The sequence below is a fragment of the Penicillium hispanicum genome (assembly GCF_028827665.1).
Source record: "Penicillium hispanicum strain IBT 35686 chromosome Unknown utg000008l_segment0_segment0, whole genome shotgun sequence".
Lineage (NCBI taxonomy): Eukaryota > Fungi > Ascomycota > Eurotiomycetes > Eurotiales > Aspergillaceae > Penicillium > Penicillium hispanicum.
This window is the reverse complement of record NW_026623200.1, coordinates 118,604-144,773: the sequence shown is the minus strand read 5'-3', so window position 1 is coordinate 144,773 and position 26,170 is coordinate 118,604. Positions and strand designations below refer to the sequence as shown.

Below are 26,170 nucleotides of genomic sequence, written 5' to 3'. Positions count from 1 at the left end.
AACGACAGAAACTGCAGTAAGATGAGAGTGGTATCTGAAAGAGTCGCTCGTCAGAGGTGGGGATGGGATCGCTGAATGGGCGAATTGATGTGGAGGACGGATAGTCAACATGCGAAGGAGGGTACAGTAAGTTGACTCGAACTGAGCGTGACGAAGACTTCAAGGTGTCAGGGGATTATATCGGTCGAATGTGCATGACGGGCTGCTCTCATTGGATTATTCGAGACTGTCGAGCAGCTGTTCGCGAGCCATTAGTGGACTTTGGAATGCCGCTTTTCCGTTTTTCTTGGATATGACCACGGATCTGATCCGATTGGTAGAATCGGTCAGTTGGGGGACTTGTCGACCAGAGAGGTGGTGGCTGCGCAGCGAGAGAGGAGGGAATCTTGGGAAGCGGGCAATTGGGTGGCGGAGCGGCGGGAGGTCCAACGCTCAAACCGGGCATGCTCTTTCGACGGGACATATTTTGAGCGGATTGATTGTCGCTGTGTAGAGCCGGTACTCGATTGCGCGGAATTGCCTCGACTGGAGGGGTATTTTGGACCTGCGGCTCACTGTACATTTGGATACCCAGCCCGGCACGACCTACCAAGCTGACAGGACGAGATGAGGGAGAACTGGTTTCAGAGGGCGCGGAAGGGAGAGGGACGCGGGAAAAATTGGGTGCATTCTGTGTGGGACGCACTGTCCTAGAGAGTGCATCTTCCGAGTTCGACGGGCGTAGAATGCGTCGACCAGTAGCGTCCCGGGTTACCACTGGTAGTTCGGACGAATCTGTTTGGCGCGAGCTGGCAATACTGTACGTGGGAGACTGTGGAGGAGATGAGATGCTGGAGATACTGAAGTCACCAATACTCTCGCCCCAACGCAGAACCCCGGCTACAGATGGGGGAGAAGAACCCTGGGTGGTTGGAGTTGGGCCTTGCCTGGACACAAACTTCTTGCTAAATGAAGGCACGCTAAAGTTCGGGGCAGGTGGCGAAGCACTCCGGACCAAGGTTTCCGGTATACTTGGTGGATGCTGGCTAGGCTGAGGTGCCTCGGTCCGGCCAGCAATGGGAATGGGCTGCGTTTTGGGAGACCCGTACAGAGATTGGCGCTTCCCATGGCTGGACGAAGGTGGACTGCGAGTATAGGACTGATCCAATTCTCTGAGCACATGTTCGTCTGCGCGAGTGGTGCCCTTGGCCCTTGGGGGTGAGCCAGGGATATTGGGCGATGCGAAGGAGGATGGACCATCAGAGCCATTGGTAGGCGCCGTTGCCTCGGTCCAGCCTGTAGAAACCGAGCCTGATCGGGAATCGGCCATCGACCGACGATTGACAGACACGTAGGAGCTTCGACGTGATTGCCAGGTCAGCCCTCCAATGGATTGTCCGTCCTCTTCATCGGGGGAGCGGAGGGTCTGCGGTTGCAAGAATAAGCTCGAGATGCGATGGGGGTCCCTTTTCACCGTCTGCCGAACGCTCGACTTGGAACGAAGCTGGGGCTCCGAGTCATCATCGGAGGCTTTCTCTGTGTTGTATTTTGGCCCTCCGCGAGCTTCGATCTCTGTCCGGATCGCGGCCAGCCAGGAGGTCATCGAGTCTGGGTTATCGAATACCAGGAGAAAGCTTCGTGCCAAGCGTCGCGTATGGGTGCGATGGAACCCAAAGCGCCCGAGTCGAGGCTTAGGGGGCTCCGCAGGTGCAGGACCAGCATCTGCTGCCGGGTCCTGGGAGACCTGGACCACCCAGTGTTTGCCGGGAATGGCATCGCTGGCGAATGCCACCGAATGGGGGCCCAATTGAAGCATCTTTTCGGGGAGTCGGTCATGCTTCCCTTCGCCTGCGTACTGAAGAATGTAGCCTACGTTGGCGAGCACGTAAATTTTCTTGATCCATTCCACCTTGTTGATCGTGCCTGATAGCGTTCGTAAGTGCCTCCGCTCCCTCTGTTCCCTTTTCTTTACTTCATCCTGTCCCAGACCACCACTGCGACCATCCTCGGCGGCGCCTTTCGCGGTCGTTGCATGAAGACGTAGGATCGAGTCCGCGGACATCGCGGGCGCAGAGAGACACCCATGTTTTGTGGATTGTGGGTAGGCCTGAAACAATGGCGGAGGCTTCCAGCCATATTGTTCCTGAGAGGGCGTTTTGGTGTCCCCAGGTCTTGCCCTCGCCGTCTTCAACATCGTCCGCGGCCGAGGTGTTGTCGGAGAGGCGAGGCCCGATGCGGAGGGTACGGTGCGCGGACTGGTGAGCGAGGGCGAGAGTGGTGCATCGGCGGCGGCCGCTCCCTCTGCGACCGGTTGCGTCTCCTCAATCTCGGCTAATTTGGCATCGGGAGCCGTCGCGGCGCGAGCAGTCTTATCGCGGCCGAAGAGACTGCGCAGGCTGGTCTTGGACGATTGGCGTTTGACGGGGCTCTCAGGACCGTTCTGCAAAGGAACAGGCCCGTCGGGGCCATTCCTCGTGGGATCCGGGGGGCGAGGACGCTGCAATCGCGAGGTGTGAGCGTTTAGTTGCGCGGCCGTCGGCCGGCTGAAGTTGGTCTGTAGCGGCGCGAGACGATGGCCTCGACGCTCGCCAACCGTCGGCAGCGCAGAATTTCCAGGCTCGACAGGCTCTGCCAGCTCTGCAGGTACCAATGGGACAGACATGGTGACTGTTCACCCTTCACCCTTCACCGTCTAGATCGTCTGGCGAGGCACCGATTCAGCGCATTGGCACGATCAAGAAAAGGAGGTCTGGTTGAAGAGGGAAATGATCATCGGGGAGAACGTGGGCGCATCTGCACGACCGTTTCTCACGTCATTGGCAATCGTAAGGGATCGGGTCCAGGGGAGGGCAAAGAAGGAAGAAGTTCAGGAGGAGCGGGAGAAGAAGAATTGCCAGGCTGGGGGGGCAGTGGGGGGTTCTCTACTGGGTTATAGCGCGAGTCTGGTGCAGGGCGAAGACCAAGTGATGCGAGGTGCATGGAATCGAGGATCTAAAATTGCGCCGCCATCTAGTGGGCTCGTTTGTGGCCTGCCCCTGGCGCTAGCATCGTCCTAGGCCGTAGGTAATGGGCAATAAAGATTGCCGACGCGTCGCCTGGCGAGTGCGACCTGGATTGATTGGGGATTTGGAGGAGAAACAAGATGGGGGCCGGTTGGAGGAGTTCGGGTGCCATCACAAGTACATTGCAGTCGATCAGACTTATTACGACGGATTCCCTTGGTATACCTAGCCTACAAGAAGAAGTCACAGAAGTCATCACATCAGCAATACTCTGGACTTCCCCATCGACCTCCACGCGTGTGGAGTCTCTCCTCTCAACGTTCGCTCCATCTTTCCACTCGTTGATCAGTCACACTGCATTCGGTTGCCCACCGGTAGGTTATGAACTCGGTCCGCACTTCAATCCCTGCTCGGGATCAACGGTGCCCACCAGGCCAGCTCCATTATCGCAATGCCGAGCCATGGCGATGTCCTTGTGGGTGAGGCCGCGCGGGCGATGCGTGGTCCAATGGACATCGACGGAGCCGATCCGCTGCGCGCGCGTCAGCCTAGTGCTTCGGGCTCGGCTCTTTGATGCACTCCTTCGACACCCATTCTTGTTATTCCAGAGCTCCAGGACTTACCACGGTCATGGTGGGGTGGTGCTTCTTCGCTGAGCTTTCGGCCGCGATCAGATTCACAAACGACTGGGTCGTCGGTCAACGGTTGCGCTCTCTCGTGCGACCAGCCTCACGCGGTCGACTTACTACTGCCTTGAAGTAACTCTTGAAGTGGAAAGTCTTCGTGACGCCCATTCCGTCGGCGTCCAGTGCCCATCCCTGTTGCTGCAACGTCTGTGTATCCGATTCCAGTTGCGGCTGGTTTTCGCCCTCTGCGAGGCGCGGAGCAGGCGCCGGGGTATTCGAAGCCATTCGGTACTGGAGGGAAGAGAAAGTGAAAAGCGGACGGAATGCACAGCTTGCAACGGGGCGTTGCAGAGAGAATCTCCCGAGACGCAGAGCGGGGAGGCTACCCATGATGGCCGGGGGAGTAAAATGATAAGTTACGGCAATTGATGAGGATGCCAGGTGGGCGCACAGACCAGACGCGATATCTTATCGCCGAAAGGATATCTACATATATCTATATCTATATTTGAGGTATGTATACTTCTAGTCCATGGCAAACAGGGGGATTGCATGGGAAATGTCAATATGGAACTCGGCTGGTTTAATCCCGATCACTCAAGATCGTGACTTGGTTCTATCTCCATCTGACTGGCCGACGATCTCGCCATCCACTAGACACTTCACGAGAAGAGACGTGCCGGGTATGATTGGCTCGATTGGCTCGACGCTGCAGCCGATCTTAACGAGGCAAGGTCCTGCATCGCTATCTTTCTCCAGTTACACGTCTGTCATTCCTTCCCCACGAAACCCATATCGCTTACGGCTAGATGGCGTGCGATATCGTCATCTCTCATGGCCCTTCTCCCTTCCATCAACCATTCAAATACCAGAATGAAGAACCATCAATCGGTCAGCGGTCACAATCATCTTGTCATAGAACGTGATCTCAATCGAACACTGCAGTGATGGCCGGCTTTCGTTCAAACCTGACAACGTCGCTCTGGGGCGCCGAATCGAAAGATCGCGGATTGCTGATGAAACTCGACTTCACTCTGCTGCCGTATTTCTCTCTTATATGGTTCCTCTTTGGCGTGACTCGCGCCAGTTACTCGTCTGCCTACATCAGTGGGATGAAAGACGCCCTCCACTTCAATGGAAAGGACTACAACTACATGAACACTGCCTACCTGGTCACATATGCCGTGTGTCAGATTCCCGGAACCGTCCTGTTGACTCTGGTGCGACCGAGATATGTCTTCGTCGCTGCCAACATTACCTGGAGTACGCTGACCCTGGTCACATTCAAGACGACCAGCGCCTGGCAAGTGATCCTGCTGAATGCGATCGAAGGTGGATTCTCTGCCGTGGCATAGTGAGTGAGCCCTTCGCTTTGTCGTCGCAGGCTTCATCTCCGAACCAGTTATATCTGACTGGTCAACCCAGTGTCGGTGCGCATTTCATCCTCGGCTCCTGGTATGACCGGAATGAGCTTGGTAGGCGAACTGCTGTCTTCTGTGTCTTCGGGCACTTGGGCAGCATGGCTGGTGGATGGATCCAAGCGGGACTTTTGACGAGTCTTGCAGGGAAGAGTGGTCTCCCCGCCTGGAAATGGATCTTTATCGTGGTCTCGGTCATGACCCTCCCGGTTGCATTGTTCGGTGGGTAACCAACATCTGGCGGAAACATGCTGCTAATGCCACACCAGGCTGGGTATTTATCCCTGATCTCCCAGTCCACCGCGCGGCTTGGTATCTTACTCCCGAACAAAAGGAGCATGCAGCAACGCGACTTGGTCTAGCTCGTCAGCAGTCATGGGACTTGACGGTATTCAAACGGGTCTTTGCCAGCTGGCAATTCTATTGCTTGCCTTTAATCTTCATGCGTAATCACGTCTCTCGTTTCACGATAGACTTCCGCTGACACCTGCCACCCAGTATATTCCCTATGTGTACAGATGCTGCAGAATAATGTGATCGCACTCTGGATGGCGTCCCGCGGATACACCACCATCGAGCAGAATAACTACCCAACGGCAGTTTACGCCACGGCCATCCTCGCAACCGTCACCTACGCCTTCATCTCTGACAAACTCAAATCTCGCTGGGAGGTCTCTATCGCGATCAGCCTCACATTCATTCTAGGATCTGCCATACTCGTGGCGAATCCGGCTCAGGACGCGGGCCACTTCTTCGCCTTCTATTTGCTAGGCACAACGTACGCCCCGCAGGCAATTTGGTACACGTGGATGGCCGATGTCACCAGCCATGACTTCCAGTTACGTGCAATCACAACGGGGTTCATGAACTCCTTCGACTTTGCCTTTGTCACCTGGTGGCCACTGATCTTTTATCCGGTGACCGATGCTCCCAACTTTGGCAAAGGCTATATTGCCAGTTTGGTCACCGGTGCCCTAACACTCCCCCTGGTGGGATTGATTGCATACTTGGAAAAGAGAGATACCGCACGAGGGTTGATCGGGAGGGTTCAAGTCGAATCCACAGCCGAGAGACTACGAGAGGAATCCCCGGATCCCATTGGAACGCATACTGAGCACCCCAAGATAACGGTGTGAGATAGCAGCCACCCAAATCTGGAATGAACACTGCTGAGTTGCATAAACGAGAGTTGCTGTCTTTGGTTTTGTTCCCCGGGCTTCCACGAACTCTTGCGTCACTTCACAGAAACAAGGCGATTGCACGCAGCATGAGAAGTCCATCCACCGCTACGAGAAATATCTGTAAGCCACCATCGTCTTTCTTCATGATTACTCTCACCAAGAAGACTCTCTTACACTGAATTCAAGGAAACCTGGCGTTCGGTTATATCACAACACCAACGCAATCCAGCCGGAAGTATCCTAAGGGACCCCTTCTTGGGTTGAAGAGACTTGTCAGTGGATCGATGCTCATGATAAATGTAAACATTAAGCGCAAATGGATCGACCCGGTAATCAGCTAATCCATAGAATTGGTAAGGGGTATTGTTCAGCCGCGCACGGTTCCTAGCGTACATAAATTCCACCCCGGGCCTTTGCGTGCGATCAAAGCAATGATAACAGACACATTAGAATACGTTCATGGCGTGCCCACGCGGGGTCTCCCATTTCCAAGGCAAAGCGCCGGCGCTGCGAGCGATGTTGGAGCGCAGTACACCCACTCATCCGTTCCCAGGAGGGAAACAATTAGGGTCCACCACGCCCAGCGTAAGGATTCATGCGATTCAAGACATGCACAGAGAAAAGAAGATGTGAAAGACGCCCATAGATCCTCAGTGCAACAAACTGGATACCTGTTCCTCCGTTGTTATTCTGTTGCAGAATGCATGTTCGTCGTCCACGGACTTTTGCAGTCTCCAGCCTTAGGCTGCAGCAAAACTGTTACGGCGCGAATTAACACGAGAGTTCGCGCGGGAGTTGACGCGCGAGCCGGGACGGCTGCCAAGAGTTTGCCGGATGCGGAGATCCTGCTGAGATCGGGCATATGAGTTGGCGCGAGACGCCTCGGGGATCTTCGACAAGCGGCGGTTCTGTATTTGCATGTCGTGCCGAGCCTCCTCAAGCTGCTGAGCGAAGGGAGAGCGTTTGCGCAGGACCGGTCCCTTCCAGTAGATGACATATACGGCGAGGACAAGCGGCACCGAGATACAGACTAGAAATGATATTAGTCCAGTTGATTCCAAGACGAGAGATTTTCAACCTACAGAGAATGGTAGAGGCGTATTCCAGATGATGCTTGCCGCCAATGTCTGCCAGGGTTTGTTAGCTAGACCTCCAAAAGCGATGATCTGCTGAGATGACGTACTTTCGAAGAACGGAGTGGCTGGAATCGTCAGGACACCGGCAAGGAAGTCTCGCGACCATCCGTTGCCACCGGTGGCGGAGGCCGAGTACGGCCCATAGGCACATATCATGTAATCAATCGTAGCCATATAAATGGCATAATTAGCGATACCGATGATGGCTGCGAATATCATAGACCCGATCCAGTGACACTGCGGCAGAGAGGTCCAGGCGAAACCAATGAGGCCAATCGGCAAGCAAGGGGCAGTATATAGCAGCCACCACAGGCGAGATTCGTACTGAGCTCGTTCGCTCTCGGGGTTTTCGCGGCGTTCGACGACATTACGGCGGATCACAGGGAACCATGAAAACCAGGCAATGAAGTAGCCGATCAATATCGGAATGAAGGCCAGACCCTTCTCCCACGTGTTGAATCCCCATTGATCGTAGACCAGCGAGAGAGACTGGACGAACATGAAGATCAGAGCGTCACTGAAACCGCTCAAGAGGGAGAGGGTCAACACAATTGGCTCCGTCAGGAACATGCGGAACGGGCGGATCCAAGTGAGGAGCAGTTCGCGCGGCGGGAATCGCTCCCGAAAAGACATTCCTTCCGTGGGGCCGTAGATGTTAGGGTTTTCGCCGCTCTTGCGCATCTTCCTGGCGATTTTGTCCATCATCACGGTGGTCCTAGTCTCGGGAACAACGAGAAAATGTGCCACCTGCACAAACCCACCGAAGATCAACTGAATCCAAATGCACCAGCGCCAGGGTAGAAAGGCCTGGACGAAGCCTCCGATCACGGGGCCCAGAACGGATCCACCAACCGAAGAAAAGACCACGGCGGCGACAGCGTACTGCTGTGTATCGGCTTCCCATAGATCCGCGATCATACCCAGGGTCACCGAGCCACCGGCCGAGGACAGACCACCGAGAGCACGGCCGACCATAAGTGACGCAAAGTTGGGTGCCAGCGCCACGGGGAGTTGCCAGATGTTCACCAGGAAGAGCGATGCTTGCAAGATGGGCTTGCGACCCAGCTCCTCACTCCAGGGCGCCCACAGTTCACAACCGAACGCATACAGAACCAAGAAGATCATGGCACCGCACCGGGCAGCTTGCTCCGAGACACCAAACGCGCCTGAAATTCCACCGAGACCATTGGAGTACAGTGATGTGTTGAAGTTCATGGAGGTCTGCACTAGAAAGATGACGGCAATGATCATCCACTTCCGACTCTCGCTGAACGAGTATCCCAGCTGGTCGTAGCACATATCTTCCGTGAGCTCGACTCGGCCGGACGGGATTGCCTCTTCCAGCTGCGCGTCCTTATGTTCCGCTTTCTCGCTCATTGAAATTTCGTTGGGGATGTCGGCCTGGGTTGCACTCGATGCCTCAGAGGCATGGACTGCATCCCGACCTCCCAGTTTCTCCGGGACAGTCGCCATGCCGTTCTAAACGGTGCGTTAGCCGGCGCATTCTCTCGAAGTGCATTGTTCTTTGCCTTTTTTTGACATCTATGCTCTCAGACATAGACATCCGCCGGCACATACCTTGAGGGGAGGATGGATTTTCAACTACACAGCTGCAGGAGACGAGAGTAGGAATGAGCTGGAGAGAAGAAAAAGAAAGATGGAGGGAGGAAGAATGAAGTAATGGAGTGGAGACAGGAAGGACGAGATGTCGGAGGAGGGGGGAAGGAAACAATAAATACCAGGGAAGGTGCGATGCGACAGTCCGATGCGGCGATTCCCTGGTTCTGGAGCAAAACAGGAATGGATACTCGACCAGCAGGAAATCCATTGAAAATACAGAGTAAGGACTGTGTATTGAGTAGTATCCGATAGTACAAGTGACCCCGGATTCTTCCTCCACTCGTGCTCGCTCCCCAGTTTCCTTTGGTTTCCCCCGGGATGCCGACTGATCGTTACCCCGTGGGTGGCCTACCCACTTTTCCACTTTTTCTCTCTCTGCGCCCCAGACTGCATCCCCAGGCTCCGAATCCTTTTGCGCAACTCGACACGCTCGGGCGTGGCTGCATCCTTCTGCATCTTCACTAGACTACGGCCCAATGACCCTCGAGTACCGCCGCGCTGCTTTCTTGCCCATTCCGCTCCCAATACGCACCATTCTGCCGCAGTGGCCGGATTACGCCCGACATCAACCAGCCCCAACGGGTAAGCCAAGCCCGCAATTGGGCAGGATTCGGCTCCACTCGCCCCAAGATGACCGAAAACCGATGGCGACCTGCACCTGTTGGTCACTGGCATCCGGACAGAAGCCGAAGCTGCCGGATTGAGTCGGGTCGGGGTCAGGAATGCCCGCATCGGGAGCCCACCCGCAAAATGCGGCGTCAACTAGCGTCTCTCGCCTCGACGCATGCAACGGAGAATCTATGAAGTTGGGGACGAGACAGGCTTCAATGTCTATACAGATGATCTGGGATCGCGTGGGGGCCCACGATGCAAGGAGTCGGGATAAGAGTCAATCTTGTCCGGACCGCATGGTTCTCCATCATGTCCGATTCAGTCGTATTTACCTGGCACGTCGATAACGAATTGAGAAAAATGACGCAGAAAGAAGAGAACGCTTCGAGCAACCACAGTCATTTAGGTTAGTCAGGCCAGGTATGCCGAGAAAATCCATCACATCCTGGAGTGCACCCATGAAGGCTCGGTCTAGGCAACTAAGATCCCCGGCTGTTAATGTGACGTCAGGCATGAAGCCCTAACACCTATCACAAAGCAGAGTTCTCGCAAGATTCAGGAGCAGGGACAGGCCTTTCCCACGCCATGGGGCGGCCGATTACGGGCGTGGCGTTGCGGTGATCGTCATTTCCGGCAGGGGTCCAGAACTGTTGATTCGACGGAATGTGCCTACTCTCTTGGTATCGGTGTGAACCAAAGTCATGTTCCCAGGCGCTCCGAGCCGAAGGACTGTTGGGCCCAATCCTTGGATTGACCCCGGCCGAGTTCTCGTCGCCTGGCGAGCCAATTTCCAGAAGGCTGCGTCGAAAGTCAAAGCGCCCATGTCAACCACATGAAGAAAGGGACAATTGATCGCGCTCCCTTGCAGAATCCTGCTCCCTGGACGTCGCTTCGGATTTTGCCCCTGCGGTCTTTTTCGCCAGGTCTCGGCCCCCAACCGTTCGACGGCTCCCACACTCTTCCCCCCATGGAGAAAAAGCTTTCGAAACAAAGTTTGGCCTATCGAGTCACATCGCCGAGGGTGGACCGCAGGTACGTTGTCCGGAAACGACCTTACCCGCGGAGGGCTCCGTTCGGAATTGAGGAGAGGAATGCGACCTTGCATCGCCGCACATGGTCATCGCGATGGATTGACCAGATCGTATCCGAGACGCCACGCGAGCCTTGTATGTTGGCACTGTTTAGTCCGACAGAAGAGCGCTTCTTCATCCCTAAGCATCGTCAGTTTGGACTCGACGCTGAGGTTTTGAGGACGCCACCATCCGTCCCACCCGGCGACGCCGTCTGTTCCGGACTTGGCATCTGAGTTGGCCCTGCGAGACTGAGGACGCCCGGATGAGGTGATCTGCATGGCTGACTCTTGGGCCCTAGTAACTTCGGCTGGCCTGGTGCGATGTGTGCTCTGTAGACGCGGACCCTTAGAGGGGAAAGGGAGGGGGGTGAGAAAAGGATTCGGGATGGTTGCAGCAGAGATTGGGGGAGAGGGATATTCGCCAGCTGAGTGATTTAGACTGGCGCAATATGGATCATGTCCAATTCTAGTCAGTTTCATAACCATGATAGAACAGTAACAAAAACCATAACCATAACCACATTGATTAATAACAATAATAAACAACTCAACTGTACCTGTCATTTGCCTTTTGGCCTCAGGCCAAAAAATGTTATTCCTCAGGCAGAAGATCATGTGATGTCATCCCCCCGCCATGAAGCTGAGTCAGCGCCCTGCCCGCGCCTCCATTAAGGATCGGAGCTTCCTCGAAGCTTGACTCTCATGGGCATCACGGCATCCAGCTTGACTTCACCCGGTACCATGTCGCCCGACCTCAACTCCCTCCCTCCATCCCGCTCGTCCTCTTCGTCCTCATCCCTGCCTTATCGCAACCCGCCCTCCGCTTCCCCAGGCACTGTCCCCGCACCCGCCCCCGTCAACCCCAACACCACTTCCCCTCGGCCCTCCCGCGGGTCCAGCATGGGCCGATTATCGGTCTCGGAGCGACGCCGCTCGGCGGCCGGCATGAATCTAAACCTGAATGAGCAATCCAGTGCAGTCTCGGGAAATCACGGTGACGGCCCCCGGTCCGACCATCGCACCTCCATGGGACATGCATTCCGTACGGCCAGTCCCACCAGTCACAGCGGCAGCCCGGTATTCGCGACCGCAGACCCGCATCACCATCGCGCGCCTTCCCTTGGGGAGCTACATCAGGAACTAGAGCAGGAGCAGGAGGCACAAGTGGTGGGTCTTCCCCTCCCTTTCTCCTCACGAAAGCAAACGCATGAGCTAAATTAAATTGTTTACGGTCTTTAGAACCGTCTGCTACAGATGATTCGCAGCCAACAGGCCCAGCTACAACAAATTCAGCAGCAGAATCAGCACCCATCTTCGCAATCCACTACTGGTACCGCTGTCATCGATGATGTAACCCCGTCCTCCGAGCGGTCGACATCATTCTTCCCCCCTATTCCCCCACCCACGACGGCATCCAGCAATCGATTATCCATCACCTCAATCACCAATCGTCGATCCTCACGGCCGCCCAGCCAGGCAACATCTCCAAACCTACGGCCACAGGATGTCAACCGGGTCTCTGAGGGGGTGGAGGCATTCCCTGCACTCCGAGAAAGCTCATCTCGGCGTGGAAGTCGCGATGAAAGTGCATATTACCAAGCCGAAGCAGCCATGTTAGGCCGAGAAAACCAGATACTACGCCAGCGGATTCGCGAGCTAGGTAAGCACGCCTTTTTTCGCCCCCATTCCTGCATTCACAGTTATACATTGCATTGAAGGTTCCCTCCGAAGTGGGAAGATAAGTCTCTTTAGCCGTGTTTGTATTCTAACCTGCCCTAGAGCGTCAAATTGGAGACTTGACCACCTCCACACGGCCCACTACCTCCCCAAACACGGGATCGGGTGACACACCGGGGCAAGAGGGGGCCGAAACGGCGGACCCGCCTGCCGTACGATCCCGGGATGGGAAAAATTGAAACTTCTTGTCGTCGGCTCACCGATCCGAGTTGTCTGTCTGGGGTTATGATTGGCACCGTCGGGCAGCAGAGCTTCCGGTGTTCAACTTGGGCCCGAATTGCATGCTCACGCTATCGTTGTGAAGGAATGAAGAATTCCACGCAGGCTTCATTCTCTTTTGACGCATCGGCAATATTTTCACGCCTTGGAATAGCCTGGATAAGTCCGACTTCATATTTGGCTCCTGACTGCTAGTCCATATCGGCTAGATGACCTTATTCGAACATGGATAACTAAGTATCCAATTGATTGCAGCATACCCAGTGACCATTGCTCACTTTCATTTACGCTTTGTCCGCTCCCATGCTGCTCCATGTCCAGAAGGCCCATCACATGCATTTGAGAGTTGTACCTGTGCTCCTCAGCCGCACTTGGTTCTCAGCCCCAGCAAAGCACGTCGCTCACCACTGCAATATGATTGAATAATTGCTTATGAGCTAGAAGCTTGAAAGCTCATTTCCAAGTGACGCGACTCTATATCGCAAATTTCCTTGAGTACTCGAGTAGGGTCTAACTCGGCACCTAGTGTAATCAAAGCTTTGGCGTTTGGCTGCCTGCTGTGTACATTTATTGGCTCTGCTAGTCTGCCTTTCACCGCTGCCATGCGTCTCATCTTACATCCAAATGGAAAGATTTCCTGATATCTCAAGTATCCACCCAGGTATACAAACAGCAACCTAGGTAATCGCAGCAAACGAGCAGTTGACTACGAAAAATAACCAAATGTCCAAATCAAAGAAAATGTAACCGCGACGGGTGAGGATTCATGCAATTTGTAGATACTACAGCCCTGATGTATGACCACTGGTTGGTAGAAAATTCCAGGAATGTAAAGAAAAGGAAGGGAAAAGAAGAATCTTGTGTATAACAAAACTGTACAGAACATGCCATAAAAGCAATGCATTCATCTATTGCAGGCGATGAAACTAGAAACAATGGCATTGAAAGTTCATGCTCAACCTTTACAAGCTGAGGTATCCAGACATATAAATAACCAAACGTGCAATAAAAGCCCTACAGCTTGGCCTTCTCAGACTGGGCAGCCAAGTCGGGCATGAGGAGGTCACGCAGCTCGGAGGCGGCCTCATTGAGGTAGTAGCTCATGCGATGGGCACCGAGACGCTTGCAGACGATGTTGAAGTTGAGGCTGCGAAAGGAAAGTCAGTTATTGGACAACCAAAACAGAAGAGATGAGCGCAGGGAGGAAGATGTACCTGTTTTCGTTGATCATGTAGGCGATACCGAAGCCATCGTCGATAACCTGGCTCCAGCCGTAGCCGTTGAAGTACTCCGAGCTTAGTTGAGAGGTAGACAGGTACCAAGAGCCGGAGTAGGCAAATGCTGGATCCTCGTAAATTGCGGGCAGCTTCTCGCCGGGTTGGAGGAGCTTCTTTAGGCCGAAGAGGTGGCGGTCGACACCACGGCCGTCGCTGGCCTCGAGGGTGTACTTGGTGTGCTGGGCGAGGGCGGCGCGGAAGAGCTTGACGACCTCTTCGCGGGGGACATTATGGTCGTGGTGGGCCTTACAAAAGGCCGTGCTCTCGTCGGAGACTGTGCGAGTGGTCTCTGTACGGCCCTCCTGGAACTTACGGGTCGAAGCCGACTCGTAGGTGGGTCGGTTCTTGCCGTACATCTTGAAGTAAGCCAGTTGGATGAGCATCTGGACGTAAGCATCCGGGCTGCACTTGAACTTCTTGATCAAGCCCTTGCCGTAGCCCTGAAAAGCTTGCACAACCAGTTCATGCGAAGCGATCTGCTTGCGGTGGTACTGGGCGGCAACGTCGATGGCTTCGTTGGTCTCCTCATTCAGGTGGAAGGTGATGGGCTTGGGGTCTGCCAACTGCGAGCGCACAGACTTGGCTGAGAGATCGATGCGCTTGTTGAAGATCAAGTTGTTGACATGATCATTCAGACGGTGTGTCGGGGTGCCGTCCATCATGCTGTGCTCGCCCATGAAACCAGCGGTGCCGTTGTCATTGATGATGAACTGGAGGGGCTTATCGAACCAGCGGTTTGATCCGTCACCGTGCCAGTACTGTTCCGCCCGTTCCTCCAGGGTGACCGGTTTCGCGTCATCCAGACAGATTACGAAGCCGCTAGACTCGATGTCACGTAGAGCCTGTTCGTTGGCGGGGTCGGCAGCCACAAGCTTCTTGCGAGCCGCAGCCCAGTGGTCACGGTCGGCCACAGTCAGCACACCGACTGGCGGGGCAGGCTGTGCGAGATCATAGATGCGCTGGAACTGCTGCTCCAGCTCGGATACATTGAGCGGCTGGCCGTCGACAACGAGTGGCAGCTTGAAGAACTGGTTCTTCCGGACCACGACGATATGCTCGTGTTCAGCAGCGGCATACTTACGAGGAAAGTCGGCACCATCGGCAGGAATGCGGCAGCAGTTGAACATGTATTCGTAGGAGCTCATGGCCATGGGCTGGCTACGCATGTACTCAGGCTCCAGGGAGCCGTCATCTACCTGGCGCTTGAACTCCAGAGCAGCCGAGGTGATGGCTGCCGCACGCTTGGCCGGGTTGCGACGCTCGCGGTCATCACGGTAGGAGTAGAAGTAGGAGACATAGGGAATGACGGGGTCCCGATATCCTAAGTAGGCTGCTTGGTTCCACCACTCGGCGAGCCAGTTCTTGGTCTTGGGATCGGCGGCGCGCTCCAGCAGCCGCTTCTGCAGAGACTCGCCCTCGCCACCAGGGCGAATGAACGCCTCGACGGCGTTCTTGGTGCGCTCAAATTCGGGCTCGGAGACGAGCGGGTGAACGGACTTGAGGTAGCGGCGGCCGGTCTCCTCCAGGGATGGGATCGGGAGGCGGGGCAGAGAGTCTTCGAAGCGGAGCATTTTGCCCTTGGAGAGATCCTCCTTGTACCCTGCAAAGCCACCGTCAGCACCGGTCCAACAGGCAGGTCTGCGCTGAGAGTGGGTGTGCATAGTCCTGCAGGCGTTAAACACCCACCACTGCGAGGCATGTGATACTCACCGTCAGGGACCGAAGATGCCTTTCGCCGGGGAGCCATAGCGGGAGTCTAGGTGCCAGTTAGCTCAATTGACCTTCACACCAGTAGTACTTCCCGCTGAGTCTGCGCAAAGTCGCGCCTGCGCGCAGGGAGGTCGGAGGTGACCGTCTTACCGAGCGGGCAAGCAGTTGTGTCGGAGGGAGCCGGGGCCTTGACAGGGTGGAGAGACGGCTTCGCGCTGCAGCAGCGAACATCCCTCTCGATAGTATAGAGTGGTGACTGCGTATGAAGGAAGAGGGAGGGCAGTGACGGTCCAAGGACGGCGAGAAAGCAATTAAGAAGGGTGTCGAGTCGAAGATGCACTGAACCTCGGTTGTTTCTGGAGCGAGTAGAACGAGTGTGTATGGTCACGTCTGGTGTGGTGTGGTCAGGTATGGTCAAATTAAGTGGCCCTCGGTCCCGGCCGGGCGGGCGGTGGCGGGGACACTTTCCGGGGCAACCGATTGCAGACGGAAATACAGTAACGCACGAGCGGCTTCGTATTACCGCTGAGCCTCGGTTGCTTTGGATTCTGGGGACGGCTGGGGTCACTATATGCACATTCGCCGAGCCACAGGGAGATGAATCGGAGCAGGGATCGACTCTTCGGGAGGCCGAAATGTCACCGGAGAGTGGAATCAGGGATCGGAAAATCAGACTCGGACGGTAAACCAGTCCACGGCGTCTAACAGACGTCGGGGTGATCGCACACACAATGCGGGGAGAGCTTCGCCTTAGCGCCCGGTCACGATTGAAGTATGGAGAGGGAAATATACTCGAGACGGAAAGCTCCCAGCGCGACGTTCGAGTCGAAGAGTACAAAGAATAGAACCCATGAGAAGATCCCAGGATGGGGGTAGAATTAGAAATGAATACTAAATACGTGAAAGGATAAGAAAAAAAAAGAGGGGCGGACGACGTCTTAATTGCCCTCAAAACCTCCCTTCATCCGTTCCCGTTGACCCGGATGCCCGCCCTAAACAAAACAGATGAACAGACATCCATAGATCCAAAATACGCTGATTGTCAGGTATCAACAGCCCAGAAGAGAAAACCACAAGATAAAGATCACCGCGGGAGAAGAAACGCCATGGGCCCCACTAGGGCCCAAATAGAAACAGAATAGACAGTGCAAGAGATGGATAAAGAGATGCCGAAATGGTAGATCGACGACGCAGTGGCCAGTCAGGTGAAGCTTCACGAGACCAGCTGCACTGGAGTCGGCTGATCGTCCAACGTCCGGGGAACTTGCACCCCGCTGCGACGGAGCTCGTCCATCTTCGCCATAGCCGGCCCGGTGCAGATGCGCCCCGTCTGCATCAAGGTGCGCAGGCGCTTGCGTCGGGCCTCGCCGCTTCGCTCCTCGCCGCGCCCGACCCCGTCATCCACCCAGTCGACCCTGTGGATTTTGAAACTCATGCCGTCGTGACGACCGTCCCATTTCCGGGACTTGACGCCGAACATCACGGTCGGCTCGTAGCGCTCGAGACGTGGGAGGATCAGCAAGGTAATGTGGAGGTCCTGGTCAGAGGGTGGGATGGGTGGGAGACGGGGTTCGTTGGCCTGAGAGTCATCCTTGGAGGCATCCTCCCGGCGTTCCTCCGTCGTTGACTGCGGGGCGTGCTGGTAGGTGTCCTTGATTTCCAGGTCAAGCATAGATTCATCCACATCTTCGCCCCAGGCACCTCGGATGAATCCCGAGTGAATGGCAGCGGCGACGGGATCGGAGTCATCGGTGTATACACCTGTGCCCCATAGGGCACGTCGCGCACAAATCTCTTCGCGATGGGTCGCATCGATTCGGAAGCGAGGGACACGGACGGTGAAGGTGCAGTTTTCCCGCCGCTCAAACCGGGGAAGCGGCTGAGGCGTGGTTGTATAACCAAACTTGGCACTCTCGGTAGAGGCCTTTGCGGACGGAATACTGATGCGCGGTGTATACAGTGTCGACCCTAGATGATGCCGTGGCAGATGGGCCACACTCGACAACAGGGGCTCGAGATTGACCGTCGTGCGAGGCTCCCGGACAGGGGATGCCGGTGCGATGGTGGCCGGCCGGGGCGCATGATGATGGTGGTGGTGATGGTGGTGATGCCCGAGTGATGCTTCGGCAGGGGTGGAGGTTCGCCCGAGACTAGTCTGTCGAAGCAAACTCAGAGCGGCAGCATCCTCCTCCTTATGCCGGTGATGGTAATGAGCAGGGTGATGACTAGCGTGAGAATTTAGTATGACATATTTCGTGACCGCATTCGAAAGGACATACTGGTGATGCTGGTGGTGGTGGTGAACGTGTCGGGTGCGACGGCTTCCTCGGGCAGAGAACCCGCCAGCTTCCAACTCCATATCCTCATCACGCGATTTTCTCGAGCGTCTGGCACCTGTTGCCGATGTCGGTCGACTAATTCTGTTATCATCAGCCTCTCCATTCACCGAACGGCCTGTGAGGCTGTTGCGCTTGAAGGGGCTGGATATCAGGGGCGTGGAGGGACCGCTGCCGGATGAGCCTGCTGTCACACCCCCGACACCACTGCCGATGCCAGAAAAGACCCTTCCTAGCTCGTTCTTGATGCCCGGCTCCCCGGATGGATTGATGAACGGGGCCTGCGCGCCTTGCACAGCTTGAGGGAGTGGGGACGCCCGGCCACCACGTTTCCCATCCGCACCGACGGCAAGAAGGTTGCGATGCTGCAGCAGCTCGTCACTCCCCTTGCGTCGCCCCTCGTCTCCCGCGGCTGCCAGGCCGAGAAGGGCGGACCCGGTCGGTGCGGCCGTCCCGGGAGTCGCCCCTAAAGCGCGGAGGTTGGGTGTGCTGTTTGGTGAGATAATGCGACTCGCGGGGCGAAGACGAAGGCTGACCGTGGCCGGTCTGCAGCGACAGTGGGGGTTGTCGACTACCGCCAGGCTGAGACCCTAGGGATTTCGTATAACTTTGAATCGCCCCAAAGCCAAAGCGAGACTCTGGAGCTGGAAAGCGTTTGCTTTCTGGGGACGATGGATGCGATCGACCTTGTTCCCAGGCCGAGGCATTCGCGTGGCGATCGAGCGGCTCCCGGTCACCAAACAAGGAAGCGTATCGGGAGGTCGCTCCCAGCGCTCCCTTTGCATCGCTGTGAGCCGCACGGTCACGGTCCCGAGGCACCGTCTCTTCCGAGCGACGATCCCCAAATAAACTGCCGAAGCGAGCATGTGGATCACGCCCATGTGGATCGAGGCCGGCAAACGTCGACGATGACCGGTGTCCAGGCTCATACAATTCCCCCGGGCCTCCCGTCGGGCGAGAAAGCGGGCTATAGCCAGACGACCGCGTGGGCATTTCGGCGTTGGGAGGCTGGCTGTTAGGTCGCGCGATCGGCCCGCTGAAACTCATTCGACGGGGTTCATGATATGGCGGCTCCGCGGGAGGCATTTGGGGCGAGGGATGGGTGGAATGGGGTTTCTCTGGATACTGTGAGTGCGGTGCGCGTGGCAGGCCCCCAAACTTGGACTGCTCGGGGCCTAGTAGGCCAGAGCCACCGCCCGAGCCCGATGGGTAGGGCCGACCCAGCTGAGGTGTTGAGAATGCGTTTTCCGGGGTATGCGATCGGCGGAAGAGGGACTGGTCGAGTGGTGATGGCCGTGCCGGGGCTGTGGGGGGTGACATTGCGGCGGCTGACGTCGGCGCATTGCCATACAGGGAGGATCCCGATGGACGTGAAAAGAGCGAAATGGAGTGATCTCGGGCCGGGGCAGGGCGTTCTGCATCTGATCCTAGCATAGCCGAGATGGACATGCTGCTGCCCGGTCGATAGGACGGGTTACCGGGGCCATCGCGAGAAAGCAGGGATGCGGTGGGCGCGTTCGCCGATAGCGATCGCGAACCGTAGGAGTGTGGAGGGGACGGGGGAGGCATTTGGCGACTCCCCGACGCGGGCGGTGCAGACTGGTCTTGGGTGCCTTTATCCGTTGATCGAGTCAGCCTTCGATACATTGCCTAGAAAGACACGCAAGAGAAAAGTGCGATGTTGTCACAAGATGGGGGCGCTTCGATCCATGCCGCGCGCTGCAGCCGGCCTGCATGAGCGCGCGCGTCCTCGTCACTCACCGGTCTGGACAGGGCTTCCACTACTGCCCTGGGAGGCACGGCGCGCTGGGTCGTGTGGCGTGTGGTTCATCGCGATCCGCCAACCTGAAGAAGGCCAAGAGGAATGACAGATCGAGGATGAAGACCCAACGCTAGAACCCACAACTCAAAACCCGTGACTCCGGAAGCTCGACCGCTAATCCCAGTCAGGACTAGCGCCATCAGACGGGTCTAAGCTGCATTGGGCCTAGCGTTCCCGAGCAGCGGATCGGCGCCGGGGAAAAGAGCCAAAAGGGAATTGAGCAGCAGGGGACAACGCCGGGCGCTGCGACCGGGACCGAGCAGGGCCATGACTGGGTGTCGCTGACACTACACAGGCTCCTCCATATGCAAACTGCCCGTCCTGTCCAACGGAGTCTGGGGACAAAGGCCTCGGCGAACGCGGAGAGCTGGGATAACCGCCAGAACCACGGGACAAGTCCGACCCCAAACCTTCCTGAATCCGGGGACGCAGTGATCCCACGCGACAAAAATCCCGCCAGGGAACGATGGCCCAGAAGATCCAGATGCAGCGGCTTCGAGCATGAAAGGACGGCAGAGGGTCGAAATCATGAAATGTATCTCCTACCTTCTCGGTGGTGGCCCGCCTGAGGCTGGGAGTTGTTTCGGCGATGCGCATGCGGATGATGTCGTGTCTCTAGGCTCGCATGACGTCGGTGTTGATGGGAAGGGTAGCTTCGTGAGGGCGACGGCTGTGCGCCAGCACTTTCGTGGCGGAGTAGGTGCGAGACATGGGAGGCGCCCGGCGAGTAGAGATGAGCTGAGGAAGCGGTGTAATCGTAGCGATCGAGGCGTGGTTTATCGTATTCCGGTCGATTGCGACTCTCATCATCGGCGGATGTTCTCAGTGCTCGCGGTTGGTCGTCGCGCGACTCGTGGGAGCTTCCCAGGGGCGAGGGTCGGGGTGGGTACGAGCTGTGGTGTGGCCGTCGGAAATAGTCCATGCTGGACGGAGATGGACAGATGCGCGGGGAAGAACGACGATGGATGGATCTATATATATGTATTATATTCCGCTGTCACCAAGGCTTCCACTTTAGAATCGACGACCTGTGAGAAATGTTCCGAAGTGATTCAACGAGAGAAGCTGAGCGATGTCGGATCAGCTGTTAGTCTCGCAACCCATGCCCCGCAGATCATGCACTCGACAGGTAGGAGGAGCAAAGAAGATGCAATCGGCGACACGAACTCGCACGGAGGGAGAGATGAGAGGAGATGAGCGGGAGACGGAGGGCGAGGAGGATAAGCGAGATGCCTCTGGGGGAGAAAAACGGTGAGGATGCACTGGCACGTTAGCGCGATGGGGCTGGGCCAAGCCTGCATCGTGTGGAGATCGCACGCTCGTGCGCGCGAGATGTCATGATTGCTCCTGCTGTGCCCGAGATCGCTGATGAACATGGATCGGTCAGTGGCAGCCAGGGTGGCGCGGAGGATCCCTTCGATCGATTTTGAGAAGAGTAAATTCGATTCCATCCTGCCTGCTGCCGTTGGGCCGCGGCTACCGACGTCAGCGTCCCCCAGCTACGACTAAAGGTCGGTGTGCAGAATCTTGGACTCTTTGCTGCTTGGAACTGACCTAATAACCATAGGTACATGGGCACTGCAAAGAGTGTTTGTATCTTTGTTGCCTCATTGACCTTCACTATAACCAACCTTTCCAACTTCCACTCATCACGTAAGACTCCGCCTCCCCCTCTGAGAAGTGCGATCGATGCCACCTAATTCTCGGCGTGTCATTAGTGCACGGCAGAGCATATTGGCCCTTTCAGTGGGTGCAGTCATCTAGAAGCCATCTACAACTGTTATAGGGCTTGATCTATGAGGGCGACGAGCCGTCCGAGGCGATGCTTGGCAGCAGCCAGGCACGCCTACCACGATCTCTCATCATGTACCATGTTCGACCTTCCCTAGCCACATGGTTTGTTTCCCCTGTGTGTTTTCAGAGCACCAGTGCAACGCATTCGAGTCGGCCAGGATGCATTTCAAGGCTCTTCAGGACCCCTCGAGCCGCCCATCTGCTGGGCTCCATGGCACCATCAACGATAGAGGCGTATGAAACTTAGACATCATGACCGCTCTAACTCCAGAGTTGAAAGAAAGCAACTCTGAGGACTCACGAACTAAAAACTCTCGGCCTCCTACCTACTCTTCTCGTTGCACATCGCCTTCTGCCCGGGTGTGAATCAAGAGGCGTCATCTTAGGGCTTTTACACTCGCACTGTTCCTGCTAGGAGCATCAGCCCTGCCTATCCTTGACCAGGAATTGATGTACAGACATGAAGCTTGCTGGTCTGGCACCCGCACAATGACCTGCTCAACACACAACCCCTGTGCAGTGTGGAACACGACACTGTACCCAGCAATGCTTCGACTAGTACTGGCCCTAGTAGGACACTTAGGCCTGGATTATAGGTGATGGTAACAGCACGATGAAGTGTGAGTCCCGTTCTGTTTTCAGCTCGCAAGGGAAAAGCCAGTTTACTCGGCATGAAACGAGTTGCAACAATGTTAAGGGTGGAAGAATAAGATAAGATCTGTTCCATGTCCTTGCTGCCAGCCAATTATGATGCTGTTCCTGGTCGGTCATCTCGGGGGCTGCGTAGCTTCCTCGATGCATGATCAAGGTCGCTCCTTCCCTGTGAACGACCCATGTTGGAAGAAAAGCACTCTCCTCCCTCGTTTTCCTTTTCTCTTCATTTTTTTTCTTCGAGTCTATTTTTCCATTCCCTGTTGGCTCCATGGGCGTTCTGTTCAAAAGAAATTGTCAATTTGCCAATATGTCTCCTCTCCTTCGCAACTTGAAGTGGTTCTATGGCCATCGCAACACTGCAATATTCTATCGAGCCAACACAGGGCTCGCTCTGGGATTAGCGTGTTTGTACCACAACGGCCGCCGTCACGAGCGAGAGATAAGCCGGTTTCAGTTGTTGCTTGACCATCTGGAGTCCTCAACTGCGGCTGCGCAAACATCGTCCGGTGGCGGGGTGGAAGCTCAAACGCGCTCGTCAAGTACAACGGCGTCTCCAGATAATCCTGGCGCGTGCAGGAAAGTCTGCCACCCCCGCAGCTCTGATGAAAAACAGTCTCTTCGGGCACCCTGATCGGGGTCTCTTTTGCTTTCCTTGCTTTCACTGGCTTTGAAAGACCCCGAGATGGCTGGCTCCGTCCTGTTGCTCACTTTGCTGTGTTGATTCAAGTTGTCTGAAGGGCGAGTCTCGAGGGCATCCGGCTGAAGGGGCCTGCTGTTCCCGTGGCGACCCCCGAAAAAAAAAAAGAAGTTTGCTTTTCTGTATTCTTATTTGGCTTTTTTGCTTTGTTGCTTTTCTGTATTTTTATTTGGCTTTTTTTGCTTTTTTTTGCTTTTTTCTTTTGCTTTTTTGCTTTATTTTTCTGTACATAGTTGCGTTGGCTTTTTGTGTGTGTGTGATTTGTGTTTTTTGATGATGATGATTATGATGGTGATGATGATTGAACCATGTTGCCCAGGTAAGTTTTGCACTTCGAATGGTTCTTGCTCACACTAACATCGGGACATCAGCTGCGGCGAAAGCGCGAATGAAGAGCCCCGTCCTTTTGCCCTCCCTCTCGACGGTTCCCAGCATGGCACTTCTTACGCCATCAAGACCAATCTCTCTCACCTCACAATTTCCACTTGCTGATGGACAGGTGTGACAACACTACTCCTAGTGCTGCCATCGCTGCCAACTGGGCCCTCCTCCAGAGGCCCTTCTCGGCCGTCGCTCCTCGAATGGCAGAGGGAGATGCTGGTGCCCCGGCATGGAGTGGAGAATTCACAGGTTGATGCGAGACTCGGTGCCGCGGCTCACGCGGTGATCATGGCCCCTTCTACAACAGCTCTGGCCACACATGTGGCGGTTGCGGCGTTTCTAGGAGCTAATTCGATGGGAGCTGCGTGATCCTCGGCCGTCCTCCTTCTGGGACGCTATCGAGCCATTGCTCGTCTTTTGCGGGATTCTTCCTCCTCAGTTAACGCGCTCTTAGCGTCTTCTGAAGCATCTACGCCGCTATCGCTGGCGCATCCTGGACCCACAATCAATAGTGGTGGCCCTGCGTGAGGGGATGCGAGCTGCTTCTCGCCCTGCTCCATCTCACCCTGCTCCATCTCGCCTGCGTGGGATCTCGTAGGCGTCGATGGCTCTCCCAAGACCCATTAAGCAGCGTTTTCTGGTGCTTTTCACTGCGACCTCCGGCCTTCCATCACCACCAACCGGGCCTTGCTTCAGAGGTGCAGGGCTCACCTCTGGTGCCAACTTGAACATCAAGGTCATCACCCGTGGTATCGAGCTGGGGTAATGACATTTGATCGTAACTTGTATTCCCGACGGAGAAATAGAAATATGTATATAAATCTGATCTTTCTTGCTTCAACAATGATACCCAGTTGTATGCTACTAAATAAGAACCCTTTGCTGTTTCAATAATATACTAGGTCATATGGGGTTTCGATGGCTAGCAAGACCAAGATTTAAAATTCTTTAATTGGAGCACAAAAGCAACGTGAGGAGAATAACGATGGAGATAGGGAAGCAAAGAATAGGTGTACCTCGGGTCTCGTATTGACTCGATTCAAAATCATATTTCAGTGAACCCCTTCCAGAGGTGCCGTTAGGTATTCCTGTGGGGATTTTATCCTATTGCCCACGCCATCATTTGCGAACTGCAGAGTGCTCGCGCCCGAGATTTAGGATGCACTTAGTGATCTAGGTTTTTTATCTTCGAAGGTGACCACGGACTTCATTGTGAATTCTATTGGCAGCTTTCACTGGCCACCAACGTCCATCAACACCGGCGTGGTTGAAATTGATTAGATTAGCCGTATATTGACCGATATTCCAAAGAAACTATGTGTACGCCAGTAATAGTTTCTGATCGAAATTCATCGCACCGAGCGGTTAGCAAAATTGATGCTTAATAAGAAAAGAGGTCTACTGGGGAGTTTAGTTCTAAGATAGACTACAAACTTGAAGGATGTCTGATGTCCCAGGCTCAATTAGGTTTAGTCCCTGTCACGACGTCATTATGTCACCTTGATTTTGAATCTGAGGAGTATTGACTAAGTTGAAACCTGAGGATTGATATTAAGGACAGGGATCTTTTTTTGTTTTAAGTGTACAGATGTAATTTCAGAGCTAGTTGGGCGGGCACCAGAGCAAGAGGAGAGGCAGTGCCCAAGAAGCCGAGACAATAGCCAGGAAAAGAAACGGAGACAAGAAACGCCTGAGAGTAGGACCCATCAATTAAGTCCTCTTTTCCGAAAATGCCTTCTTTAGTGACTCGATTTCTACCATCAAAGATGTAATGTCCTCTTCTGCCCACTCGATGCGTTTTTGCTGCAGATATACCGCCTCGCCCATTCCGGTGTGGAAATGGAGGTATGAGAATGTTGCCATCAGCGGAAAGGCAATTAGGGCTATGTCTGCTCCGCAATTGTTCCACCATCGACAAACCCCTGATAAAAGTCGACTCATGGCGATGCGCAGGGAATTAGGTGTGCCTTGGGGCGAAGGAAAAGGTCGAGGTCGAGGAAGAGGTCGAAGAAAAGGTAGAAAATGATATTCCAATGGGCGGAATATTTGATCATGAGCTAGTCACTGGCCGAGTCCCCTTTAGGAGCGGCGTTGAGTGCGATCGTTCCATATTTGGTCTAGTTTCCTGAAAGGAATTCCTGGAACGCCAGGATCAATCCATAAGTTCATTGCCGCCGTATAGTCGCATGTCCAGGCCGGAAAATGACCAAGATCCGGGCAGTTTGTCCATCGTTTCGTCTTATATTGACGTTGATGCGTGATTTTTTGATTACAGTCCCAAGCATGTATTTAGGTAGGTGGGCAGGCACATAGGGATTTATCATCAGTGGATTACATCTGCTGCCGTCATCTCTCTCCTCTTTTCAGTTTTATCATCCATCCAATTACAAAGCTTATACACCCCCACTTCTTTATCTATATACTATCCTAACATAGTCTATTCTTATTTATTAAAAGAAGTTACTATATTATCTTCTTTATAGTAGCTAAGGCCCTATCCCATAGGGGTAATTCCAGTCTACTAGACTGGAATTAGGGCGGCAGTCTTAACTATAGGAAAAGAAAGTTGGGTAAGGTGTTACGGACCTAGCGTCAGCAACACGCTAAGGCATGAAAATGGAGAAGGAACGGATCACGTGACTCGACCTATTGGGTGATAGGACGACATATCAGACGATAGGATCAGATCCTATCGGGCGATGAGATCCGGTCTCATCGGGCGATGCAACGGACTAGATATATAAGGACGCTCATTCACCAGTATATATTTAGTGCCTCGTATTTAATCCTTAAGTCACTTAGGACTATCCTACGTTGTTACTTAAAGCACCTAGATTAGAATATGACTTATCTTTATTCAACTTTATATTGCTCGATACCCTAAGCCACATCCAACA

At 54.8% G+C, this 26,170-nt stretch overlaps 8 protein-coding genes across 8 annotated transcripts; 3 read left to right on the top strand and 5 right to left on the bottom strand.

The window, feature by feature from the left end:
• Positions 1 to 208: 208 nt before the first annotated feature.
• On the bottom strand, positions 209 to 2,641 carry N7459_008878 (peptidase family M20/M25/M40 protein; the record flags this gene model as incomplete). Its single annotated transcript, XM_056948046.1, has 1 exon — positions 209 to 2,641. The coding sequence occupies one exon, from the start codon at positions 2,639 to 2,641 to the stop codon at positions 209 to 211; it is 2,433 nt and encodes an 810-aa protein (XP_056795271.1).
• Positions 2,642 to 3,360: 719 nt separating this feature from the next.
• On the bottom strand, positions 3,361 to 3,892 carry N7459_008877 (4a-hydroxytetrahydrobiopterin dehydratase; the record flags this gene model as incomplete). The annotated part of the gene is made up of 3 exons (XM_056948045.1): positions 3,361 to 3,513; positions 3,605 to 3,667; positions 3,728 to 3,892. 3 exons carry the CDS (start codon positions 3,890 to 3,892, stop codon positions 3,361 to 3,363), a joined length of 381 nt encoding a protein of 126 aa, XP_056795270.1.
• Positions 3,893 to 4,554: 662 nt separating this feature from the next.
• On the top strand, positions 4,555 to 6,161 carry N7459_008876 (uncharacterized protein; the record flags this gene model as incomplete). Its single annotated transcript, XM_056948044.1, has 4 exons — positions 4,555 to 4,961; positions 5,033 to 5,247; positions 5,295 to 5,413; positions 5,544 to 6,161. 4 exons carry the CDS (start codon positions 4,555 to 4,557, stop codon positions 6,159 to 6,161), a joined length of 1,359 nt encoding a protein of 452 aa, XP_056795269.1.
• Positions 6,162 to 6,946: 785 nt separating this feature from the next.
• On the bottom strand, positions 6,947 to 8,815 carry N7459_008875 (uncharacterized protein; the record flags this gene model as incomplete). Its single annotated transcript, XM_056948043.1, has 3 exons — positions 6,947 to 7,236; positions 7,289 to 7,333; positions 7,390 to 8,815. 3 exons carry the CDS (start codon positions 8,813 to 8,815, stop codon positions 6,947 to 6,949), a joined length of 1,761 nt encoding a protein of 586 aa, XP_056795268.1.
• Positions 8,816 to 10,406: 1,591 nt separating this feature from the next.
• On the top strand, positions 10,407 to 10,880 carry N7459_008874 (uncharacterized protein; the record flags this gene model as incomplete). The annotated part of the gene is made up of 1 exon (XM_056948042.1): positions 10,407 to 10,880. The coding sequence occupies one exon, from the start codon at positions 10,407 to 10,409 to the stop codon at positions 10,878 to 10,880; it is 474 nt and encodes a 157-aa protein (XP_056795267.1).
• A 507-nt stretch (positions 10,881 to 11,387) lies between these two features.
• On the top strand, positions 11,388 to 12,562 carry N7459_008873 (uncharacterized protein; the record flags this gene model as incomplete). The annotated part of the gene is made up of 3 exons (XM_056948041.1): positions 11,388 to 11,813; positions 11,886 to 12,306; positions 12,426 to 12,562. 3 exons carry the CDS (start codon positions 11,388 to 11,390, stop codon positions 12,560 to 12,562), a joined length of 984 nt encoding a protein of 327 aa, XP_056795266.1.
• A 1,054-nt stretch (positions 12,563 to 13,616) lies between these two features.
• On the bottom strand, positions 13,617 to 15,820 carry N7459_008872 (carnitine O-acetyltransferase CAT2; the record flags this gene model as incomplete). The annotated part of the gene is made up of 4 exons (XM_056948040.1): positions 13,617 to 13,749; positions 13,817 to 15,479; positions 15,590 to 15,635; positions 15,740 to 15,820. 4 exons carry the CDS (start codon positions 15,818 to 15,820, stop codon positions 13,617 to 13,619), a joined length of 1,923 nt encoding a protein of 640 aa, XP_056795265.1.
• Positions 15,821 to 16,802: 982 nt separating this feature from the next.
• N7459_008871 (uncharacterized protein) lies at positions 16,803 to 20,669 on the bottom strand (the record flags this gene model as incomplete). Its single annotated transcript, XM_056948039.1, has 5 exons — positions 16,803 to 17,814; positions 17,869 to 18,391; positions 18,462 to 19,538; positions 19,687 to 19,731; positions 20,294 to 20,669. The coding sequence occupies 5 exons, from the start codon at positions 20,667 to 20,669 to the stop codon at positions 16,803 to 16,805; spliced, it is 3,033 nt and encodes a 1,010-aa protein (XP_056795264.1).
• Between the last annotated feature and the right edge of the window lie 5,501 nt (positions 20,670 to 26,170).